Source organism: Glycine max, chromosome 8, assembly GCF_000004515.6.
Source record: "Glycine max cultivar Williams 82 chromosome 8, Glycine_max_v4.0, whole genome shotgun sequence".
Classification (NCBI taxonomy): domain Eukaryota; kingdom Viridiplantae; phylum Streptophyta; class Magnoliopsida; order Fabales; family Fabaceae; genus Glycine; species Glycine max.
In genome coordinates this window covers 41,460,923-41,483,146 of record NC_038244.2, presented here as the reverse complement: position 1 = coordinate 41,483,146, position 22,224 = coordinate 41,460,923, and the positions used below count along the sequence as shown (strand labels likewise).

The window sequence follows — 22,224 nt, the reverse complement described above, 5'->3', positions numbered from 1 at the left end:
GTGCTAATTAGATATCAATTTGGTATTGCTCTTCTTAAAAGGTTTATTTCAATCTTAAATGATGACAATTGAGTACATCAATAAAATTTATAGAGAACAACATGCTTAACATGGTTTAGTAGTTTCTACTTTTTATCATTCTCAAACTAATATCTATACATCAAATTGTTTAGTCTAAAATATGAAGAAAAAAAAATTAGTGTGCTAAAAAGTTAGAAATAAACCCTACTGCCAGTTTCATGCTTATGATAGAATAATGGGCAAGCAAGGGGGATGAGAGAATTTTCTAGTAACCTTTTTTTGCTTGACATCCCTTTTGTAACTATTTGGAAAAAAAAAATGGCTTGATTATATTCTTATGGGGTGTTTGGTTGGATGGACACACCTCACATGGATGTATTTTTTTTTTTCAGAAAAAGCTCATGTCATTGTCGGGCAGTGCTGGGGTGCACCATTATATAAAATGGTGTAATATGAACCATTGTTGTACTAATAAAGTGTTGGGGGATTTTTTTTTCCTGCACCTAACATTTTTTTTCAATGTACCAAGCAATAAGAAAGAAAAATAAAAAATATCTGTACATATAAAAATCCGTATGAGGTGGATTGGTAATTCGTATGACCCATATTATATTTAAATTTAAAATATGTTTTACGAAATAATTTAAAATTAATGGTCCGTGCAAGTCTCTAACGGGCATTGCTAGGGTGCACCATTATATAAAATGGTGTAATATGAACCATTGTTGTACTAATAAAGTGTTGGGGGATTTTTTTTTTCTGCACTTAACATTTTTTTTCAATGTACCAAGCAATAAGAAAGAAAAATAAAAAATATTCTTACATATAAAAATCTGTATGAGGTGGATTGGTAATTCGTATGACCCATATTATATTTAAAATATGTTTTACGAAATAATTTGAAATTAATGGTCCGTGCAAGTCTCAAACATGTGACTTTCACGTTAGTATGACGTTCTAACCAATTAAACTAAATAGGTCAATTATGTTAAAAAATAATTAATGTCGATATATACCACTAAAATTTTCAATGTATATTTAATACAAATATAAGTTTACATAATAAATTTTATAACAATTAATTTTGATCTAATATTTTTTTACATATATAAATTTTAAATATAAGTTTACATATAGATTTAATAAAAAATTATATATATTAAAAATGCATTATTAGATCAAAATTAATTGTTATGAAATTTATTATGTAAATAAATTTTAGTGCTATATCTATTGATGTTAATTTTTTTAAACATAATTAATCTATTAATTCATTTGGTTAAAGTGTCATGTTTATAAACTCATACAGATTGACAATTATTATGGACCAGATTACGGATTGATCTTACGGGAGAAAAAGTAAAAAAAAAAAAAAGGATAAAATTAGAATTTTTTAAAATAGGATGGTTGTAGAAAGAATAAATATAACTTGGTATGTAGTGACATGAAATTTAGATGTTGTACCAAACAGTGAGCGCGATACTGGATCATAGATCCAAACCCAGTATGAGGTGTACTAACCCCTCTAATCTCATCTATCACGGCTTTACAATCTAATAGTAGCTTTTGCTGTTATTTCTTTTCATTGGATGCAGAAATGTGATAATAGGCACGTTTTTTATTTTTTTTTTAAGTTAAATCAGACATGCACTCACTCTCTTAAAATATGCCTTTTTATTTTATGTTTTAGATCTGTTTAAATTTATTTGTTTGTAATTCTTAAAAATTATATGCTTTTAATCCCTAGGGACTAAGAAAGTATTATTTTTGTTTAATATAAAGATTAAAAATGATTATAATTTAAATATGAATAAAAACTAAATATTAACATGTTTTCAGATATTAAAAACATGTTTAAATATTGAAAAAAAATACTTTAATGTGTGTGAGTTGCACTTAACTCCCTAGGATTTGATGAACCCTAGATTGGTGTGGTTGTGATGCCACCAGTTTACTTAAGAGATGTTTACTTTCCTTGCAGCATTTATTCAGTCCAGCATCAACATGACATGGTGATATTATGATAGGACAATGAAATTTCAAGTGGAGTGCAAAGTGCAAACTAGTGTAAATGCTGAACAAGTCCCAAAAAAAAATTAATGATAAAATATGAGAGATGCCTAGAAGGAGAACTTTGTTATTACATACGAAAAAGGGGAGAGCATGGAATTAGGAAAACAAAGAGCTGTTTTCTATATAAAATTATAAATATGAAAATAAATATAAAAAATATTTTTTTCAAATCAAATAGTGTCAATAGACCCTTAGTTTGCTTGACCAATTTTTAGAATTTGTATTAAAGATGGAAATTTAACGCTGTCAACTAAAATTTCTTAGAAAACTTAAAATAATCCCACTGTTAAGAAAATGTATCATTTCAATCACACAATTTTTTGTCTCTAACTATATATAGTCACATTTTTTATTTTATAGTTTATATATAACATATACAAATGTTGAAATGAAAGAGAAGTATTTTATCTACCGATGTCTGTTGATTTGAATTCAATTGAAATTAATTTTTCTCACCAATATGTTTGAGTCTTAATAATAATAATAAACATGATATTGGAACTTAAATTAATATATATTTATTCAAAATAATTTACAAATACAACATAAGTCGAGTGGCTATTCCTTTATCACCTAAGAATTTTTCTCCCTAGCATTTGATTCACATTCTTATCCAATTGTGGCTACGGTTTGCATACTAGGCATGCGTAAATTCATACTGGAAAAAATTTGAGACAAAGGATGACACACACTCACTCTCATTGTTATCAAATTGTACCATAAACTTGTTAATTTTTATAAAATTCTTTTAAAAGTTATACTAACAAAAATGTGTGAATTTATGATTGAATAAACAGTTTATAGTTTATGTATCACCATTAAACTCAAAAAGTTTTATATTTATACAATTTTTTTTACATATATTTATACAATTTCCCTTACAATTAAGTAAACAACAAAAATAAAAATAGAAAAATATGAGAAAATTATATAAGAAAAGGTTTTATTTTATAGAAATTGATTTTTGAAAGTCAAATTTTTATGAAGTGCATGGATTTAAATTAAGGAAGACAGAGACTACTTGAGGGACGAAAAACTCACCATTCAAAAGCGTATAACATTAAGAATATTTTTCAAAACAAAATTGAATGATGCACTATTATATTATCATCTAATCATAAATAACTATTAATATAACTTTTTAAAAGTCATTAAATTTATCATAAATAATATATTTTTATTGAATGATAATACAAAATTAAGGTGTGAATACAAAAATATTAAGGTGCTACTATGCAAAAAGCAATCATCAAACACTTTCAACACGTTTGTTGTTGTTCCCTTTGTCAAATGGACCATACTTCTTGCAATTCGTTATTGTTTCCTTCATTTCTCATTAAATTTTGGAATGAATTTTCCAAAAAACAACAATTTTGTTAGATGGATTTGTTAGGTCCGCCACCTGGTCCAATTGGTCAACAAAGGGCCCATTTACTGGATGGGTTTGCCATCTTTGCCTTCTCCAAATTGTGCTTAATTAGATTCTTGACCTGTTGGTAGTTCTATGGGTTCTGAAATTTGTAATACCATTTAGGGTGTGTTTTGGTTGTGAGGAGAGAAGAAAATATGTGATAAGAGAAATAGGTAAGAAATGGAATAGAATAGAGTAAAAATAAAAGTAATTTAGTTGAAGAGAAATATTTGAATTAAAGTGGTTTGATAAGTAAAAAAAATATATTAAAAAAGAAAAACTAATATTAAGTAAAAATATATTATTATTATTATGTGATAGGAAAAGACTCATCACAACCAAACCACCACCATCCTCCTATTTCTCTACACTTCTTTGTCTTTCTCACCCATTTAATTGCAACCAAACCACTCCTTAGGGTTAGTTTTAATTTCACACGTAAGTTGTTGTATTAGCCCGGAGAAAAAGGTGAGTTTGGGGACGAGATAAGAGGTGATTTAAGAAAATAGTAATTAAATGTAGTATATTTCGTATTTTTAGAGTTATTTTTAAATTGAAATCAATACTTTGTCTCAATAATTGGTGCTATATAAACTACGCGAAACTATCATTTTTATTAAAAATATAATTAAAAATACTTTAATATATTACAGCATTATTTTTTTTGAGAGAGAAATTACAGTATTACTTAAGTTGAGTCTTTTAAAATTTCAGCATTGAATTCTGCGTAACGTGTCCGTGGCACCTTTGATCAATGGTCCTTCTCTTTATTTATTTATTTATTATTTTTTTTTTCTGTTTTTGGTCGTTGTTGCTTCTCGTGTTGAGCTAACATATTAGCTTACACAAAAGAATCCACCCAGTTTTTATGAGCCATGTTTTGGTAAGACGTAACAAACAACCTACAAAACTGGGGTTATGATATATGTTAATTAAAGAAGTTTTTATACGGAAGATTTTAAACATTTCAAACTTTATTCACAAATAGAAAGTTGTTTACAAGAGCATGAGGGTACACCATCATTTATTTCAATTATATTTATTTTGTTTAAGGAGAGATGTGTCTTATTAATGCACAAGAAAAGATACACTACTTGGAATAAATTATCAAATTGAGCTATGTATATTATTGTCCTAAAAGATTCCTTTAACACTATTGAGAACTACTCTATTATATCTTGTCTTGAATTATCGTCCTTAGAATACTATTGAAAAATTTCTTCTTATAGAATGTCATTTATTATTTTTTCTAGTATTTTTTATGGTGATATATAGAGTTGTCAAAGAAGAGCTTTTACCTAAAATATAGTTTGAGACTTTTCAAATGAAAAATTAAACATGTTATGAGTTATTGGTAGCAACTATATCAACTGTATTAAATATGCATTTGGATAAAATCAATTGTATTGGTCCTTAGCATTTTACTAAAGTTTCTATTTACTCCCAAATGTTTCTTTTGCCCTACATAGATAGAAAACATTTTTTTTCAATACCATGCTGTGGTCCCATCTAAATTATACTAAGGAAAATAATAAGTACAAAAAACATTTACATGAATTTGCACAAATTTTAAGTGTTATGAATCTATAAGAATTATTTTTATCCTCTTTCCATGAATGATTGATTATCTGGTAGTTTAATTGACAGTTTTTTTAATGTATCCATTTTTTTTATACATGTATCCTCCATTAGAGGAGGCATGTGAAATTTGATATACAAGATAAGAAATGAAATAACAAACGATTCAACAATTAGTTTCATTAAAATTGTATTTTTTTAAAATTATTAAGTAATTTAAGTCTACAATTTATTACTTTTTTTTACTGCACAAAGTTTTATTACTTATTAGCATATACTTTCTCTGTTTTCTTTTATAAGAAAAAAATTCAATTTTTTTTTCTATAGAGATGGTTGTACTTAATAAAGATTATGTTCAAAATACTCTCAAAGTTCTAATGAAGGATAATTTTTTAAAAAAATATATCTTTTTAATTGAAAATGACAAAATATAATGAAATAAATTAACTGTGTGAAATGAGTTTTTTTTTCTTATAAAAAAGGACAAAGAAAGTATAGTATTATAAAAATATGAGAAAGGCCATTCACGCGGTTGAAATTTTCTTTTAGGTATTAACTATGATTGGTTGAAATTTATTAAAAATGATCAATTTTAATGAATTTTTCTTAATTTACAAGTGAGACCCACCAAATTTTGTATTCTTCTATAAATTTTAATCAAACACAAAAAGAACATGAGAAAGAAAGAGAGTCTGAGAGAAAATATAATTAACATTTCTCTAAAAATACATATTAGATAAGAAGATTTTATTCTATTATGTATGCACGCAATGGTTACAAAATAGTGTTAATTAAAATACATGTTTTTCATTATATAGTGTTATAAATAATGAAAACGACTAAACATACAATAAGAAGATTTGATTATTTTCTCTCTCCATACAATTGTTACAAAATAGTGTTAATTTCAACAAGTATTAATCGTTATTCCACTGAAAATAAATTGTTCAAAACTAAAAAAGTAATTAAATCTCATCTAAAATAAATAATGTCATAATAGACATTAAATTAATTATTTTTATTCAGTAAAAATATCAAATAATATTGGTTACAAGTTAATAAATGATATTACATCCCAAATCTAATCCAATAAAAAGGCCTCTTTTTAAAATTTTAAACCTATATAAGCACTTTCCTCATCGGAAGCAAATCTAATCCAATATACTTAAAAAAAAATTCTAGAACCAAAACCCAAAAAATTAAGGTAAAGTAAAGGATAAATAGTAAAATTGATTTTGAAAGTGTGATGCAGTAATAAATTCAACTCTCAAGGATGAAAAATAAGAATTTAATTTTTGAATATTCAAAAAATATGATAAATTAATTCTCCAGTTAAATTTATGAAATCATTTTATCATCTAATTATAATATTTAAGTACCAAATTAATAGTAAATTTTATTTTTACAAAATTTATGAACTAATTTATTATTAAATTGTCTACAAAATTAATTTATTGTAGTTTTTACACATTTAATGATTAAATTTGAAATTCTTTTATCTTTTAAAGATTAATTGATTAACATTTTACATTAAGGATAAATTGGATAATTTATCTTCGATTATATGTGTCAGACTTTTTCTTTTTAACGCCAATGTGTCAGAACTTTATAGTTGAAAATAATTATTACTTTAATAGTCCATCACAATTGTGACCATTTTACCCCATTTAATCATAACTCCACCATTATTGATAGAGACCACATGTATCCATTATGAAAGACATTATTACTTGAGTTGAGACACTATCATGGACAACCATGTTTTGTCTCTGAATAATCAAGGCAGTAACATCCAGAGACTTGAACTCTAAGCTAGTAGTTAAACTAAAACAATCTTATAAAAGTATATTCACGTCTTCGGTGGTACTCCGCCATTAAGTGCAAGTGCCTTGGCCAAATTACTAATGAATTTTAACCAATTATCAAGCCAATTTAACCACCTATTTATAGTCAACCAGTAAGTTAATATTAATCTTTTTCAAATTCATTAGTGATTCAATTAAATATATTTGACAAACGATTAATCAACCACACCTTATCTCCTCTCCACCAAATGGTGTTAACCATAAGTAATCAAGTAGTTTAATAATTATTAATTAAAATGAGACTACAAATTGTTTGTATGATAATTACATTACTCATTAACAATGGAATATCAGATCACACTATTTTAGGATAAAGCATGTCTTAAGGTTCATCCTTTACTTCATTGTATTCCAAACGCACACCTAGAAAGAATCATCAACTAATGTCCAATTTTTTTTTCTCTTTCTGGCTAATGTATTCTCTCTTTCTAAATCTATTCCATCTATAAGTTTTCTCTGCCATCTTTTGACATTATGTTCACTCAGCATTATTGGTACCATTATTGCTCCCTCTCCTGCTTGCTGTTGTGTTCTTCAATATCTGCAAAGAGCAATTGCCTGATTGAGCAAAATAAAGCCAGACAAAAGTGACACATAGTATGCAAATTATGGTTTGGTATTGGCACATAGGAGAAGTTACAAGCATATGAATCTTGGTATTTTTTCCATGCAAATTAATCTCAGTATAACCCAGTAAAACATCCTTAAAAGAACTTGAATTCCTTCCACTTGAACCAACACACAGTTTCCTAAACCATATTTGATATGATATCACAAAGTCCTATCTAAAGTCTAATATGATACTAATGATAATGGACATAGCTAAGATAACATGAATATCCCCTTTGTTCCTTTCTAAAACAAATTTTTAGAGTACAAGTCAACAATAGACAAGAGTTAGTCATGATTCCATTTTAAAAGGTTTTGGTGTGTCAATTTTATCGAAAGTAAATAAGATCAGGCAGCCCACTTAAAGAACAATTGCATCATCATGGTGACAGTGATGAGCTAGAGACATGTATATATAACGTTATGATGATGACAATGATAACATGAATGTACTTGTCTAAGCATTTGGTTCTCATTCTGCAAAGTGGAAAGTCTTTCTTTGAGCTCTGAGTTCTTCTTCTCTAAGTCTTTGACTCTTGTTTCCAAATCAATCAAGTATGCCTTCTTCCTCTCCCTTGCTTGCTGAGCTGAAACTCGGTTCCTCAGTAGCCTATTCCCATTTTCAAATCCCCTCAGTCAATCACAGGAAATAAAGGTTTCTGTAGATGCCAGATAGGACCAAGTATATATACATACCTCTTTAGCCGTTTACTTTCTTTATCAGCTGGGCTTCTCCCTCTCTTCTTCTGACCCTCCCCTGTCCCCTGAACACGCTCTGTACCAGCATTTGAACCGGCATCTGGCTGAGAGGCCGAAGTTCCGGCACTTTCACCTCCAATCTCTGGCACTCTTCTTATCTCTTCATCACTCTCAGGACCTGGATTATGCCAAATTTTCACTAGGTTCAAACCCACGACAACCATTTTTGTTTATTTATATGAAAACAACACGACAGGAGGGATATTATGATTAAAGGAAAAGAAGATTCAACAAGGAAAATACTATATGCAGAAAAAGTTTGTAGCTTTAATATAGAAAGAGACTTTCCTCTAATTCAAATTTAAAGGAATTGAAGTAAGAATTTTAAGTTCTTTGATAGGTCTAAAACTCTTACGGGAACTGTAATAAAAAGATATCTTCATTTAAAGAACTCATAATAACCATAAAATGTGATATGCTGCCATCACTTCTGGCTAATTCAATACCTGGTTGCTTTGGATCAGCATATGAAAGTGAGTGAACCTTTTCGGATTGACCTATAGATGTAGTTTGCATAGATTGAGCATCAGAAGTAGCACATGGAAACTCACCAGACATCTGAACATAAAAGACACCATTATTTAATATTATTATAAAATCCCATACCAAATAAATGATGTCAACAGAGTCTAGAAGTAAAATACATACATTATTTCATGAAATATAACATACATAACACTGATTACAGTGAATAGACTACAAAGTTCAAACGAAATTAATAACATATTTGCCAATATCTAATCAAGCTACCTAAGTGATAAATACATAATTGCTTACTAGAAATAAAATGTACAGTTACGTATAAGTAGGCATATCACAACATTAAAAGTGAGAACGTAGAGTAAGATCAAAGTTTTCATAATTTTCAAAGTTCACTCAAGCTTGTCCAAGTTTGAGTAATTGAGTCTGAGCATGTTTAACCAATAATAAGTTCACACATTTTTTCCGGTACACTTGTGATTTGAACCAAGTTGAGAATCTCAGAATCAGCAAAGTACATTACCGGTTGCCCGTTTGCTAGATGGGGGTTTGGTATTTGAGAATCATGTCCAGAAGATGAAGAGAGGTCAGCATCTTCTTCCCATAGCATCCCCGCCTTGGAACTGTTTCCTTGGCCATAGTTGATCTCATTATCTAGATCATCAGCATCGTCTTCATCATCATCATCTCCCTCCACTTCAGCACCCTCTGATATCCACATTCATCTTGTTCAACGTAAATTCTGATGAGGGAAAGACCAAAAAATTTAACATTTATGCACAAGCTAACCTTGGTGACTTGTGAATGCAGTCTTGCACTGGGGACAAGACTGGCTCATATGTTTCAGCTCATACTCGTAACAAGAATGACAAAGTGGGAAGCCACACTCATGACAAGCGACAAAGACATCACCAGTAGCCGTTAATCCAATGGTATCACCACATATTTGACAACTCTGACCATTCAAATTCTTCAAGGGTTTAGACTGCAGAGTATAGTAATTATACAAGACAGAATTAGAATTGCATAACCAAAATTTAAGCCTATGCAGTTCAATCTCTTACAAGATTATATGCAAAAATGACAAGATTTCATCATGAACATGATTTTTGACAAAAATAGTGATGAAATCTTTGATATGCATCGGGATCAAACAATCAATCGCGGTTAACAACCATTTTTAATTACCAATACGGCAATAACAGACTGCAAACTACAATCACAATTCTTCCAAGTGCTAATGGCCTCTTCCAAAGACTAAGCCGCACTATTTCAATGACACACTTCTCAATTCGCACCTACCACATATAGATTAAAATCCACACACTAAATGCAAGTTACAAATTCAAGCTAATGCATCAAATTCGACCCCAAAACACCCCATTCAGACAAACACCATCAATGGGAAAGCACACCAGCAATCAAACATATTAAGATCCAACCATCCTAACTAAGTTAAAGACCCTGCAAACACTTTCTACCAACAATTCCAACCCACAAAAAAATGCAAAAAACAACCCAACCCAAACCTTAAAGCAAGGCAAAGAAAAAAAAGACACTCCTACAAACTATTCAAAAAGAATAAAACTTGCATGACCCATTTCCATTGCAAGTATAAAAACTCAAACTTTGAAGTAAAATCACACACAGTGAAAGAACAAAATTCTCAGACCCAAACGAGAGAAAACACAAAACATAGTCTCCATCAAAAGTCCCATGAAGCAAAAAAAAAAAAAAAAAAAAAGTGTTGAAACAAAGCCAGAAACACCGACCCTACTATCAGAGCCGTGTCTAACTCTAACAAGTTCGTTCCTTTCATGCGACCCAGTTACCATTCCGCCACTTCGTTCCATCTTTCTTCTCAAAAACCTTCACCAACTTCACACCTCTCTCTCTCTCTCTCTCTCTCTTTCTTCAGTTGTTGTTGTTCCCGCTGCCATGTTCTGTGGTTCTAAGCGTAACTGTAGCCGTTGGATCTTCTATGATCTGACGGTGATGAAGGGGTGATCGTGGAGCAACGTGAACCATGTCGAATTCGCTTAATCAAAGGCTGGTTGTGAGAGATCGTGGACGATTTCAGACTGTTGATTTGCTTTGCATCGAACGGATGAGACTTGGGATGGGGGTAATTGAATGGGGGACCATGTGGCACGTGCTTTCCTTCCCCCCCGCCCCTTTTTTTAAGAAAACTATTTATTACCCATGGGTTCCTCCAACGTACTTCTATATAAGTGTTTCCACTCTTGTTTTTCTATTAAAGTGCATTGGGATGTTTGTTAGCAAGGTCTTAATGGAAAATCTAAATATTTTAAGTAGTAAAATTTCTCATTTTTTTATTAAAATGTTATTGATGAACAAACTCTACTTATAAGTTGGAATGGGTCAGGTTGGTCTGGTTCGAGCCCAAAAAATCTCATTCAATCTAATTCAACATGTTATTTCTACATCTGAAACCGCTCAAGTATATATTCGATTTTGGTGAATGTCAGGTTAACGAGTGGGGTGATACATGTATAAAGATAAATGAAACACAAAAACTCTAGATCTACATCTTCAAGGCAACCAATGTGGCAACATATCTAGAGATAAAGACTTTGACACTATGTGGAGGTCGGTGCCAAGAGCAGTATGGGAGTTAGCGGGGTCTTTTGCCAATGATAGGGAGGTTGGAGGCCATGGGAGCCGAAGGGAGAGATATGGGTGAGGAGAGAGTTGGTGGGGGGGATAAAGGGAGATGAAGTGGTGGTGCACTAGTGCCTAAGGGTGAGGAGGATAGAGAAGAGACCAAAGCGGTGCAAGCTTCAAGAACGAGAATGATTGGTGGTGGGATAAAGAGCAATGGTGGTGGTTGGAGGAGAGGCTTTGGGGGTGGGGGCATGCGATAGTGATGATAGTGAAGCTTTAGTCTTTAGGTGAATTAGAGAAGACGGGAAGTGAAGAGTCTAGAGTTAAGGAGTTAAGATTAATCTGGACTAGGCTAAGACACACTTGTGTGTATTATTTTTGGCTAGGCTCAATAAGAAGCACTTCAAACACATATACTTGGTCAGGTTTAGGTACCGACGATGTAAAAATGTCATTATGAACCCGCCTAATAATACATGTGTCAACCCGCTTTTATGACTCCTATATCATGGTATACCCACCCAAATTACACTTTTCTCTCTCGATTTTTTTAGTTTTGGGTTGGACTGAGTTCACTTGAACACCCTTAATTATGAGGTTTGTTTTTTTTTTGAAAAAAATAAATATTAGTGAAAGATTAATCAAAATAAGTTTGACAATTTATAAATGCATGTCATACAAATTAGGCAAATTTTTTTTTTGAGAAATGTGAAAATAATTAGAAATAGTCTTGAAAAATGATGAAATCTTACTTAAAGAAATAAAAATATTTATTTTAATAATTAATAACATATTAGAAAATTGCAATGTTAACACTATCTATACAAGGAGATATAAGGTTGGTTTTGTGTTGAAGATAGAAGGGATGGAAGGATATGTTATGGTATCGAATCTTTTCACTAACAAAAATTAATAAACCAATAACTAATATTTGTTGATAAAAAAATACTATCCATATATTATCATCTTGTACACATATTGACTTGTACATTGAAGTGCCTTTTTAAGTATCCATACTTTCACCTCCTTGTTAGACCAACATAACTCTCATCATTGTTTTCAACTTAAAGCAAATTTAGTGGATTTTTTATTGAGAAGAATTAAGTAGATCATTTTAGTGACATATTTGGGAATCTATAAAGGTATTTTCATAATCAACACTTAGGGTTGCTCCTATGCCCTCTCTTAATGGCCACATTGTTGAATAGGGATTATACCAAGACCTAAACTTCAATGACGAGCCACTTAGACCAAGAGTTAGGTATATAGGTTGCAACCAACAACATATGGTTTGGCTAGCTGACAATATGCATAGGTCACTAGCTCAATAAAATAAGGCTTATTTGTTTTTGTTTCCCTCAATTCTCCTCCTTCATAAGCAATCTTGTTTGAGGCACGGTCAGACACTAAATATGGACATCTCTAACAATGAAAATTCAAACCTTGATTCATCACATTGTAGGAAACTAGTCCCTTTCGCTAGACCCAACCCCTGTTGGTAAGTGAGGCTTATTTAGAACTTAAGTTTTTCTAGCTTGATTAATGTAACATGTGAGTTTAGCATGTTTGGTTTGTGGGTTAATAAACTCGGTAATAGACCATTATATTTTATTTATTTTAAAAGTAGGAATTAATTTTAAGAATTAGTTTATTTTATTAGAATGTTTAATATTTTGTTGGTGTGTTATATATATTAGTAATGTTAGTTATTGGTAAATGGTAATATCATTATATCCTTTGTTTGTCCATTGTCTCATTTTAATTATTTGTACACTTTTTATTAATTATTTGGTTTTGCATTGTTAATATAGTGATTATATTACTAAAACTCACCAATCATGGACAAGTAATATACCACAAGAAAAAAAATCATATTTAGATTTTTAGTTAATTTTACATTTTTTTCAAGTTGGTTATCTTTAGTCTATGGGGTAAATCCATTAATCATGGACAACGCGAGATAGATGTAGACCAAGTTAAATATAACTTGTTTATTTTGCAAGATGATTTAGCCTGTTAAAATATTCACAAGGATGACGACAAATGTAAAATCTTCTAGAGTCCATTTACACATGTTTGTCCCAAATTATTCATCTTTGGAGTTGAAAATTATATTTCATTTTTAGTTGTTAAAATACTTACATTAAATACTCCGACATATATTATCCTTATACATGAATGACTACTAGTTTCATGAGTCGAGTATAGAGATTTAATTTATTTAAAATTTTATTTTGAAAGGATTAAAATCCAACCTAATTTAGATTAAATAGATGAAAAATGCAAGTAATAGGAAAAAAGAGAAAAAAAATATTCAACCCCCTGCACTTTACCCCTTTTATAAATAGGTAAGTTAAACTTTTATTTCATCCTAATTGATCTTAAATTTTATTCCATTTACAAATAGACACAATAAATTTTAATGTTTTCTCAATTGATCCTTAAACTTTACCATTTTTTTAACGGAAAAATTTATCATTTTTGTAAATAAATACTTTAAACTTTAATTGCATTCTAATTAATTCGTAAAGATTTTTTTTTTTTTTTACAAATGGCTATTTATATCCAATTAGAGATAAATTATTTATCTTAAATGATATTCATTCATTACTATTTTTCTTCTTTTGTTACAATTCATTTTTTATATATTAAAATATAATAAATATGAATCATAGAAAAAAAAATTAAAATATATTTATCTTATTTTTTAATTCAAAATTTTATTACATTTTAATGTTTGGAAAAATGATTCATAAAAAGAAGACAAGGTTCGAGATCATCACAGGATTACATTTTAATGTTTGCAAACAAAATAAAGTTTAAACATCAATTAGGATAAAATTAAAGTTTAAGATATTTATGTGTAAAAGAGATAATATTTAAGCCCCTCTTTTCTTGAAGAAAAAAAAAAGCTCAATTCTAGCTTCTTTCCTATAACTCTTGTTTCTTTCTTTCTTCTTTCCATGCAAATTAACGAGTGAGACCTTCAATTAATTGGTGATTGGATACACACAAAAGAAGTTAAGAAAGTGGAAATACTAAGACCAATGCAAGAGCGAAATCTATTCAATTTGCCCAACATGATCTTTGCCCAATATGATCAAATCATGCTATATTAATTGTTGTCTCCATTTTTCTTCTCAAGATACAAGTGTTGTGACACCCTCTACCCCCAACATGTATATAAATGAGAAATACATAAAATGTGAAATCTAATTAAATTAATTTTATTCAATAAAATCGTAAGTAAATCTACATGGATAAAAGATCCACATTCGCTTCACTTTTACCAAATAAAACTTCTCAGAAACACTTTCGACTCAAAACAAGATCGTTCAAGTTTATAAAAGAACTCAAGTTAAGTAGTATAATAAAATAAAGTATAATAACATATTTGGAACATCATGCAATTAAAACAGAAACTTATGTCCCAATGTTATGTCCTATCAGAGTATTGTGTCTCGACATCCTCCAACATGAGGTTTCTTAAAGCAATCCACCTAGTCATTTGCTCCCATGAACACAAGGTTCGAGATCATCACAGGATGCAAATACAAACAACATATAAGGAATGAGTAATCACATTCCTCAACAAATATAGATAAATGGAAGCATACATGCATGATATAAATATAACAATAATATAATTATAACAAAAATATAGGTATAACAAGGTTCAACTATGGCACAATTCGCATCATTTCAACACTCCACATGTAACATCACTTGTTCTAGAATTTAATCACAAATCACATTTCACGCCATCACGATTAATCACACATTCAAGACAACACATCTCAAATACAATATCGCATCTCACACTTACACAATTCATTACACACCATCACATAACAAGTCACAATGATCATTATACAGGTGTTATGCAATAGATACACTAAGACTCAATCCTATATGTAATGTGGTATCATGTTAGAGAAAAATCTTGTTGGGTGCTTAGGAGTACATGACAAGACAGACCACACACCAGTAAGTCAAGTGATTCTCACTAGATAAAATCATATGGAGACTAGTCAGGATCCCACTGTTTTGTGAGAATGCTCCAACCATGTGGGATCGTCACATGCTTAAAGGAGCATTCAAACCGGGTGTATTTATCCCATGACCTAGATTTTGAAGATTCCGTTAGGGGGCTTCTCCCTCCTGATTTAGGTCTAACCCAGAAAATATTTTAACACATAGACTTTATCTATGAACCATACAAAACACACAACTCCTCAATTGTTTTCAAAATAATTTTAACTTTTTGCGCCTCAAAGTGATTCAACTCGTCGGGTTCCCAAGTGGATCCCATCACAATATTCATCGTGCATTAACTCATCGCCCTTAAAGGGTCTTACAGTTGTGTGTGATTGTATGTTTTATAACTCACAACTCAATGCGCATAACATCTCAATACACGTGTGATCCCACAACTTACCGCATACTCAACTTGTCACTTACACACAATTCATCACACTTTCATAATCCCAAGACATTACGTTATCACGCCTCATGCATCATATACATATCACATAGTAATAATATTAATATGTTATGTTCATATGACTAATCATCTCATTAAAATAGACATTTAAAATTATATATGTGCCACTGGAGTTTGAACTATGTAATACACACAACTACTCAATTATTTTCAAAATCATTTTAACTCATCGCGTCTCAAAGTGATTTAACTCATCGGGTTCACACAATGGATCCCATCACAATATTCGTCGCACATTAACTCGTTGCCCTTAAATGGTCTTACAATTGTGTGATTGTACAGTTCATAGCTCATAACTCTATGTCATCACTTTACACTTCAAAATAACATGTATAATCACCTTGAAGAATGTATTAATCCCACACTTTTTCACAACACATGTCTCATCACATCTTCTCACTAACACATTATCACTTCTCTCTCTCTCTCTCACACACACACACACATATATATCATACAATAGCAATCTTCCAGCATTTAAGACATATAATCATTCACTTATTGATTCAATTAATAGCAACCACACATACATATATAGTAAACAAGTATATCCTTACATTTCCTCATAAGTTACTATGACCTTTGTAGAGTAAAATTACAAGTATAGGGGATGTACTAATCCTATTAAGTTCATACTTATCTTGTTTGAAAGCTAAGACAATTATCTACAACTCTTTTTTTTATCACAAAAACTGGTTTGACCATTAACTATGTCCAAACCTAAGGAAACATTGGATCATTGCTTAATCTTTATAGCTCTACCTTTGCTCACTAATTTGACTCTCTAGGGGGCTATACAATTTTGAATTGACCAACGACATTGATTAGTTAACATTCAGGGCTACAACTTTCATGAATACCAAAAAATCTAATTCAATTAATTTCTTAGTCATTTTCAGGCTACAAGTTAACTCATGTTGTCAAGAAAATAATACGGGCTTAAAACAACTGATTTTAACCAAGCACGGGTGTGCTCTCATCAATAACGGTCGTGCTTTGCTAAAAACCTCTGTTTTGTGAAGCAAAAGAGGCACAATTCAAACTTCAAAACACACACAAATTCAAAACGAATAGCATAGAACATGTGATCACATCATGAGAAATAAAACCCCTCAATCAATTTCAAGAAAACATGCAAGAATCAAGAATTCTCAAATTTCTAGGTTTCTAACATTTAAAGTCAAACATTCAATTAAATCATCCAATTCACATTAGAGCATCAATTGATCGTCAAACATGAGCAATTCATAGTTATCATTGTACGGACAAAATTAAAAAACATAAAACACCCCAAAATTAACCCCAATTTGATCCTTTAAGGATCCCTACACATGTTCACTTTAATCCCAATTGCGACAAACTCATCTCTTACCTCTAAGTGGGCTCACATGTATCGTTTGACAACGATAAAGACGTCTCTAGCGGTTCCCTAAAATTCTTCAAACTTTTTCTCTAGTTACTCTGTTAGGGTTTTTAAGCGTTAGAGAGAAGGAGAAGAAATTGAAACCTCAATTTCACTATCTCTATGCGAAGGACATTTCTCTCTATACTGACATAATTTTGCAAATTCCAACGATGAAAATATGAGTAAATGAGTTCCAAAAGTGGTGTCTAAATTGCAGGACGGTCCAACAGTTAACAGGTCTGGGATAATAATTTTACTTTGACAAGTTTGGGTGTATGCAGGAAAAAGAAAGAGTTTTGAGAAGTAAAGAAGAGAGAACGAATTTGGAAAGAAGAAAGAATGTAGATCGTAATGATAAAAACTGACGTAATATATTTCTATAAATAGGATACTTTGAGCCTATTATTTATTCTATTTTTTTATTTTATTTTTATAAAAAGGAATCATATTTTACTCTTTCATTAAATAAATAACCTATTAAAATATTCTTTTATTTTCTAAAAAATCATTTTACTCTATTTATTTTTTAATACTATAAAATCCTTATTTTAATTAATAAAAATCACTTCCTCTCATTTATTTAATTTCTAAAAATTCTATAATTTTAAAATAAGATTCTTTTTATTTATTTTAGGAAAATTGGAATGTTACAAGTTTCACAATATATGTTTTCTAGATTGTTTCATTCAATATGGAATAAGCATCATAAGCACTACATTGTTTTTCACTATGCTCACATGTACAGTCTCAATTATTTTCATTCAGTGTAGGCCACTGAATATTAAAACTTAGTTTGTGGAGTTTTTGGATTTGATATAATGTGTGAGCCAATTTTAAAATTACCTACCCACACTTAACCAAATGTGTTTGACTGTCTCTTCGTTCTCTTCGTTCAGCTTGATACATACCAAAGTGTTATTTTTACCAAAAATATTTCAACGATCCATTCATAATTACATAAAACATATATAGTAGTCAATTGAAATACATCTAGAACTAATTCTTCTTTAGCTACTTTTTCATATCATCGATATACCACCTCAATTGCATCAGTACGTAAATCCAAAATTTGTCAGCCTACATTAATAATACCTTTTGGTTCTCAAAAATGATATTTGCATGACTCTTTCAAAGAGGACATTTGTATTAATCTTATGGCCTTGTAAACACTGCAAATGAAGCTAATGGGCATTCCTATACTAGTATGTCCTTCTAATTAGCACAAGTGTTGCAATCTATGAGATTGCCTTCAAGATTAATTTATGCTAGGTGGTGACATTAATTCATATAAACCACCATCACTACATATTAAATTTATCTAACTACCAATCAAGTCCAAGAGCAAAATCAAGTAATCACGTTCACATGATGGATATATACTACGTACCAAGCCTACGTACACTTGAAGAGGATGCCAACCCAGCTTCTGTGAGTCATATCTCAGCATAAACAAAATTGTACAACTTATTTGTCAAAAATTAATATAAAAAACAAAGACACTGGCTGCGTACAATATCCCTCCCCCATACCTTCGCATAGCGAAGAGCCTGTGGGCAATGAGGTACGATAAGAAGCTTAGACCCATTCGGGTGATTTTCTGTTTCCAATTTTAAAATGATTAAAAACTAAATCAAGTTTATGTTTTGAGTTTTCAGTATTTTTGTTTTGAAATTTTAAAAAGTTGTTGTAAATTGAAAATAGATAAAATAAGTCAACTTCTATCTTGGGTGAGTTTGTTTAGGCTAAAAAAAAGTGCTTTTAAATAAAGTGATTTATTTCTAAGCAGAAATTATTTTGTGATTGGTTACAATTATAAAAATACTTTTATAATTAAAAGTAATTATTAATTTGTTTGGGTGTGACATGTGTAAAAGACCACCTTATCAACAGAAATAAGGACATGGCACACAACAAAGGGAACAAAAACAAAAGAGAAGCTAAACTCATTTCTTATCTCTAGTGCTAGAAATGTTGTTTGAAGTTTAAAGAAGAAATGTGCTCATTCAAATCAAGCTAATATAGTTGTATATCCTTATTGTTGTTGTAAAGTGTGTACTGCCTCCAGGACTCTAAAAGTCATCTTTCCCACCATGTACATGACAATAATATTAAAGAGTAAATGTGATAAACCATGTACAAACAGAAAATCATAATTGCCTTAAAAAAATGTGACCAAGAATTTCAGAGCAAGACTTTTATTACTCTTTCAAGTTTCAATCTTCCATCACAGCAAATGCATTTATCCCATATGTGCTTCATCATATCTCGAGAGCTTGTTTGATGCAAATATATCCTAGCTATAACCCTGCACAACTACCACCAACTGCCATAACAAGCAGAGAGAGAAATTTCTGCTATATGATGCCCATATCTTCTTCATCCAGCCACATTACACAATTCCAACTACAATCGTCAACCACCATATATCACATGTCCACCTAACTTTCTATCTTCAATAACCTCCTTAAGATCATACAAACATGCCCTCTAAAGATGTGATTGGATTAAGCATCCAATCTGACGGTGCATAACAGAATCCCTTTCTTTTTGCCCTTTTAACCATTTCCATGCCTGTATTTTAGCATTCTCAAAGAAGGATAAGTTCAACTTAGTTAGCAGATATAATCATTTAATCAAATTCAACTCAGAAAAATTATCAATAAAAGAACAACACAAAATATATTGGCCACACATCATGTACGTTCAAACCAGCAAGGATAATTTCAATCCTCTTCATGCACATTCACACAATAAATAATTTTCCATTTGACAGAACAACAGAACACAAATTTCTAGTCTTCATCCCCAATTTACAAATTTCTAGTCTTACAAATTTCTAGCTTTAATGCAATCTGAAACAGTAATTTTCAGCCTTAACTAAGTGACTTGGGGTGCCAGGCGAGGAGTGAGACCAACATACGAGACAAGGGAGAGAGCAACCTAAGGGTTAAAACAGAAATCATAATCCACAAACTAATTTTTGTTGTTTTTCAATTGGTGTAAAAATTCTTTTAAAAAGAGATAATAAAAAAAACCAACTAAATCCCAATTTAGTCAAACACGTTTCCGTTTCAAAAATGCATTCAAAAACAGAAAATCGAAAACTCACACCCACCCATAACAGGGCCTTATATTAAATACTCATTTGTAATCAATACCAATATATTGAAAATCAATAGAAATATATATTGAAATTTTAGAATACAATTAAGAACTACTAATTTCAACAAAAAAATCTAGAAATTAAATGAAAATTTCAATCAAAAGTACTTAACAAGTTGTTGAGCACATATTAACTTATTAACCAAGTAGTAGCAAATTCATAACGCTATACCAACATCCCAATCAGTGTTGCCACTTTTCCAAAACTGATTTAAAGCCAACTTATATTGTTGGGTCCACAAATACTGTGACCATTCAAGCCAAAAGGTATGTTCATGCTTATCGGTACGCAGTTCATATAGTACGTGATTCGAATTCGTCGTTTTAGATAATGTTTTAACACTCTTTGAAGTGAAGTAGTGAACTTGGTATGCTGTACATTGAATTTAATACATGTGAGACGCGATACGGGATTGTTTAAAGAATTTGGTAACTATCCATTTGTAAGCAGAAGAAAGAAAGGAGGTGTCTCTTGGATTATTTTGTTATAAGTTTAATTAACAGTAATAAGGAAATCTTAAGACTAGTGTGTTTTTTTTTTTTTTTTGGTTGTGGTATTAGTATTCTGTAGTTTGTGATCAACATATGTAGTTGTCCAAGACTCTACGTACCCCTCAGTTTATTTTGTCATTTTTAGACCATATAAACCGAATATATTAGGCATTTGAGAAATTAAAATGACAGAAATTTGTAAAGCTAAGGACTAAAGATGTTTGCGTTCTCTGGGGCTATATATTTGCTGACAAATATTATTATTATTATAAATTTATTATTATGGTTGAGTTGTCAATAATGATATTTATGAGATAAAGTTTATAATTAATAACATTTTGAAGATAAAAACTGACTAAACAGTTAACATGGAAAAAATTGTAGATATTTACTAACAGTTAAAAAAAAATCCATTAGAAAAAGTGAACGGAAATAACTTGTATTCTGGAGTGCCTAGCCATTACAGCATATGGCTGCAAGGGTACACATCAGACCCCAAACCAAAACTAAGCATAAAAAGGGAAAAGAGCCATCCCAATACACGATTAAGACAACTAAAAACAGGAAGAAAAAAAAGTCCCCAAACTCCACAATTGTTGACACTACACGCCCTCAATGAAAGAACACCAATGTTGCACCAATGCTCCACCCTCAGCAAATGTGAGGCATCAACACTAACCCTCAGATACAGTGAACAAAACAAAGTATGTCATCCAAGTGATCCAAGTGTAACAGAATATAGCATTTCCAAGTCAGAACTGAGCATAACAATATCTAGATCAGTAAAGTACAGAAGAAAAAAAAGACTAATCCTGCACAAGACACATAGCAGAAGACACAATCTAGTCAATGCAATTTATAAGGACAATGACACCAACCATAGAGAATATTTTGACTTCCTTGGTTATTGCAATACCACCAGTCTTATCCCAAGCATGACTTATTAGTATTTGATTGTCACATTTTGTGTGCTTGCATATAATTTCCTATTTATACAGCTAACTTCCCTCACTGTGGCGGCAGACTTCTACTTCTGAACCTGGTTAATGGATTGTGAAGCACTCTAATGATAAAATAAAATATCACAGCAACCACAGATTCAGTAATCAAATCCCCAAAGGCTGGAGATGCAACTGCTTTCTACCAACACATAATACCCAATGAGTCTCTTAATAACACTCCTCCCAAACAGAGAAATACTTCCCAATTGAACAATAACAACCTTCAATAATGACTATTA

The 22,224-nt window shown here is 30.7% G+C and overlaps 1 protein-coding gene across 1 annotated transcript; it reads right to left on the bottom strand.

The window, feature by feature from the left end:
- Nucleotides 1-7,153: 7,153 nt before the first annotated feature.
- On the bottom strand, nt 7,154-10,712 carry STF2 (transcription factor STF2). Its single transcript, NM_001251289.2, has 7 exons — nt 10,569-10,712; nt 9,586-9,781; nt 9,320-9,504; nt 8,763-8,874; nt 8,254-8,434; nt 8,011-8,167; nt 7,154-7,489 (listed from the first exon to the last, which is right to left on the bottom strand). Exons 1-7 carry the CDS (start codon nt 10,647-10,649, stop codon nt 7,427-7,429), a joined length of 975 nt encoding a protein of 324 aa, NP_001238218.2. The 5' UTR covers nt 10,650-10,712; the 3' UTR covers nt 7,154-7,426.
- Nucleotides 10,713-22,224: the final 11,512 nt, after the last annotated feature.

Coding starts and splice junctions, on each gene's coding strand:
- STF2 (NM_001251289.2), bottom strand. CDS start 10,649: ATGGAACGAAGTGGCGGAATGGTAACTGGGTCGCATGAAAGGAACGAA. Junction 9,782..10,568: donor GACACGGCTCTGATAGTAGG/GTCGGTGTTTCT, acceptor TATACTCTGCAG/TCTAAACCCTTGAAGAATTT. Junction 9,505..9,585: donor TGCATTCACAAGTCACCAAG/GTTAGCTTGTGC, acceptor TGTGGATATCAG/AGGGTGCTGAAGTGGAGGGA.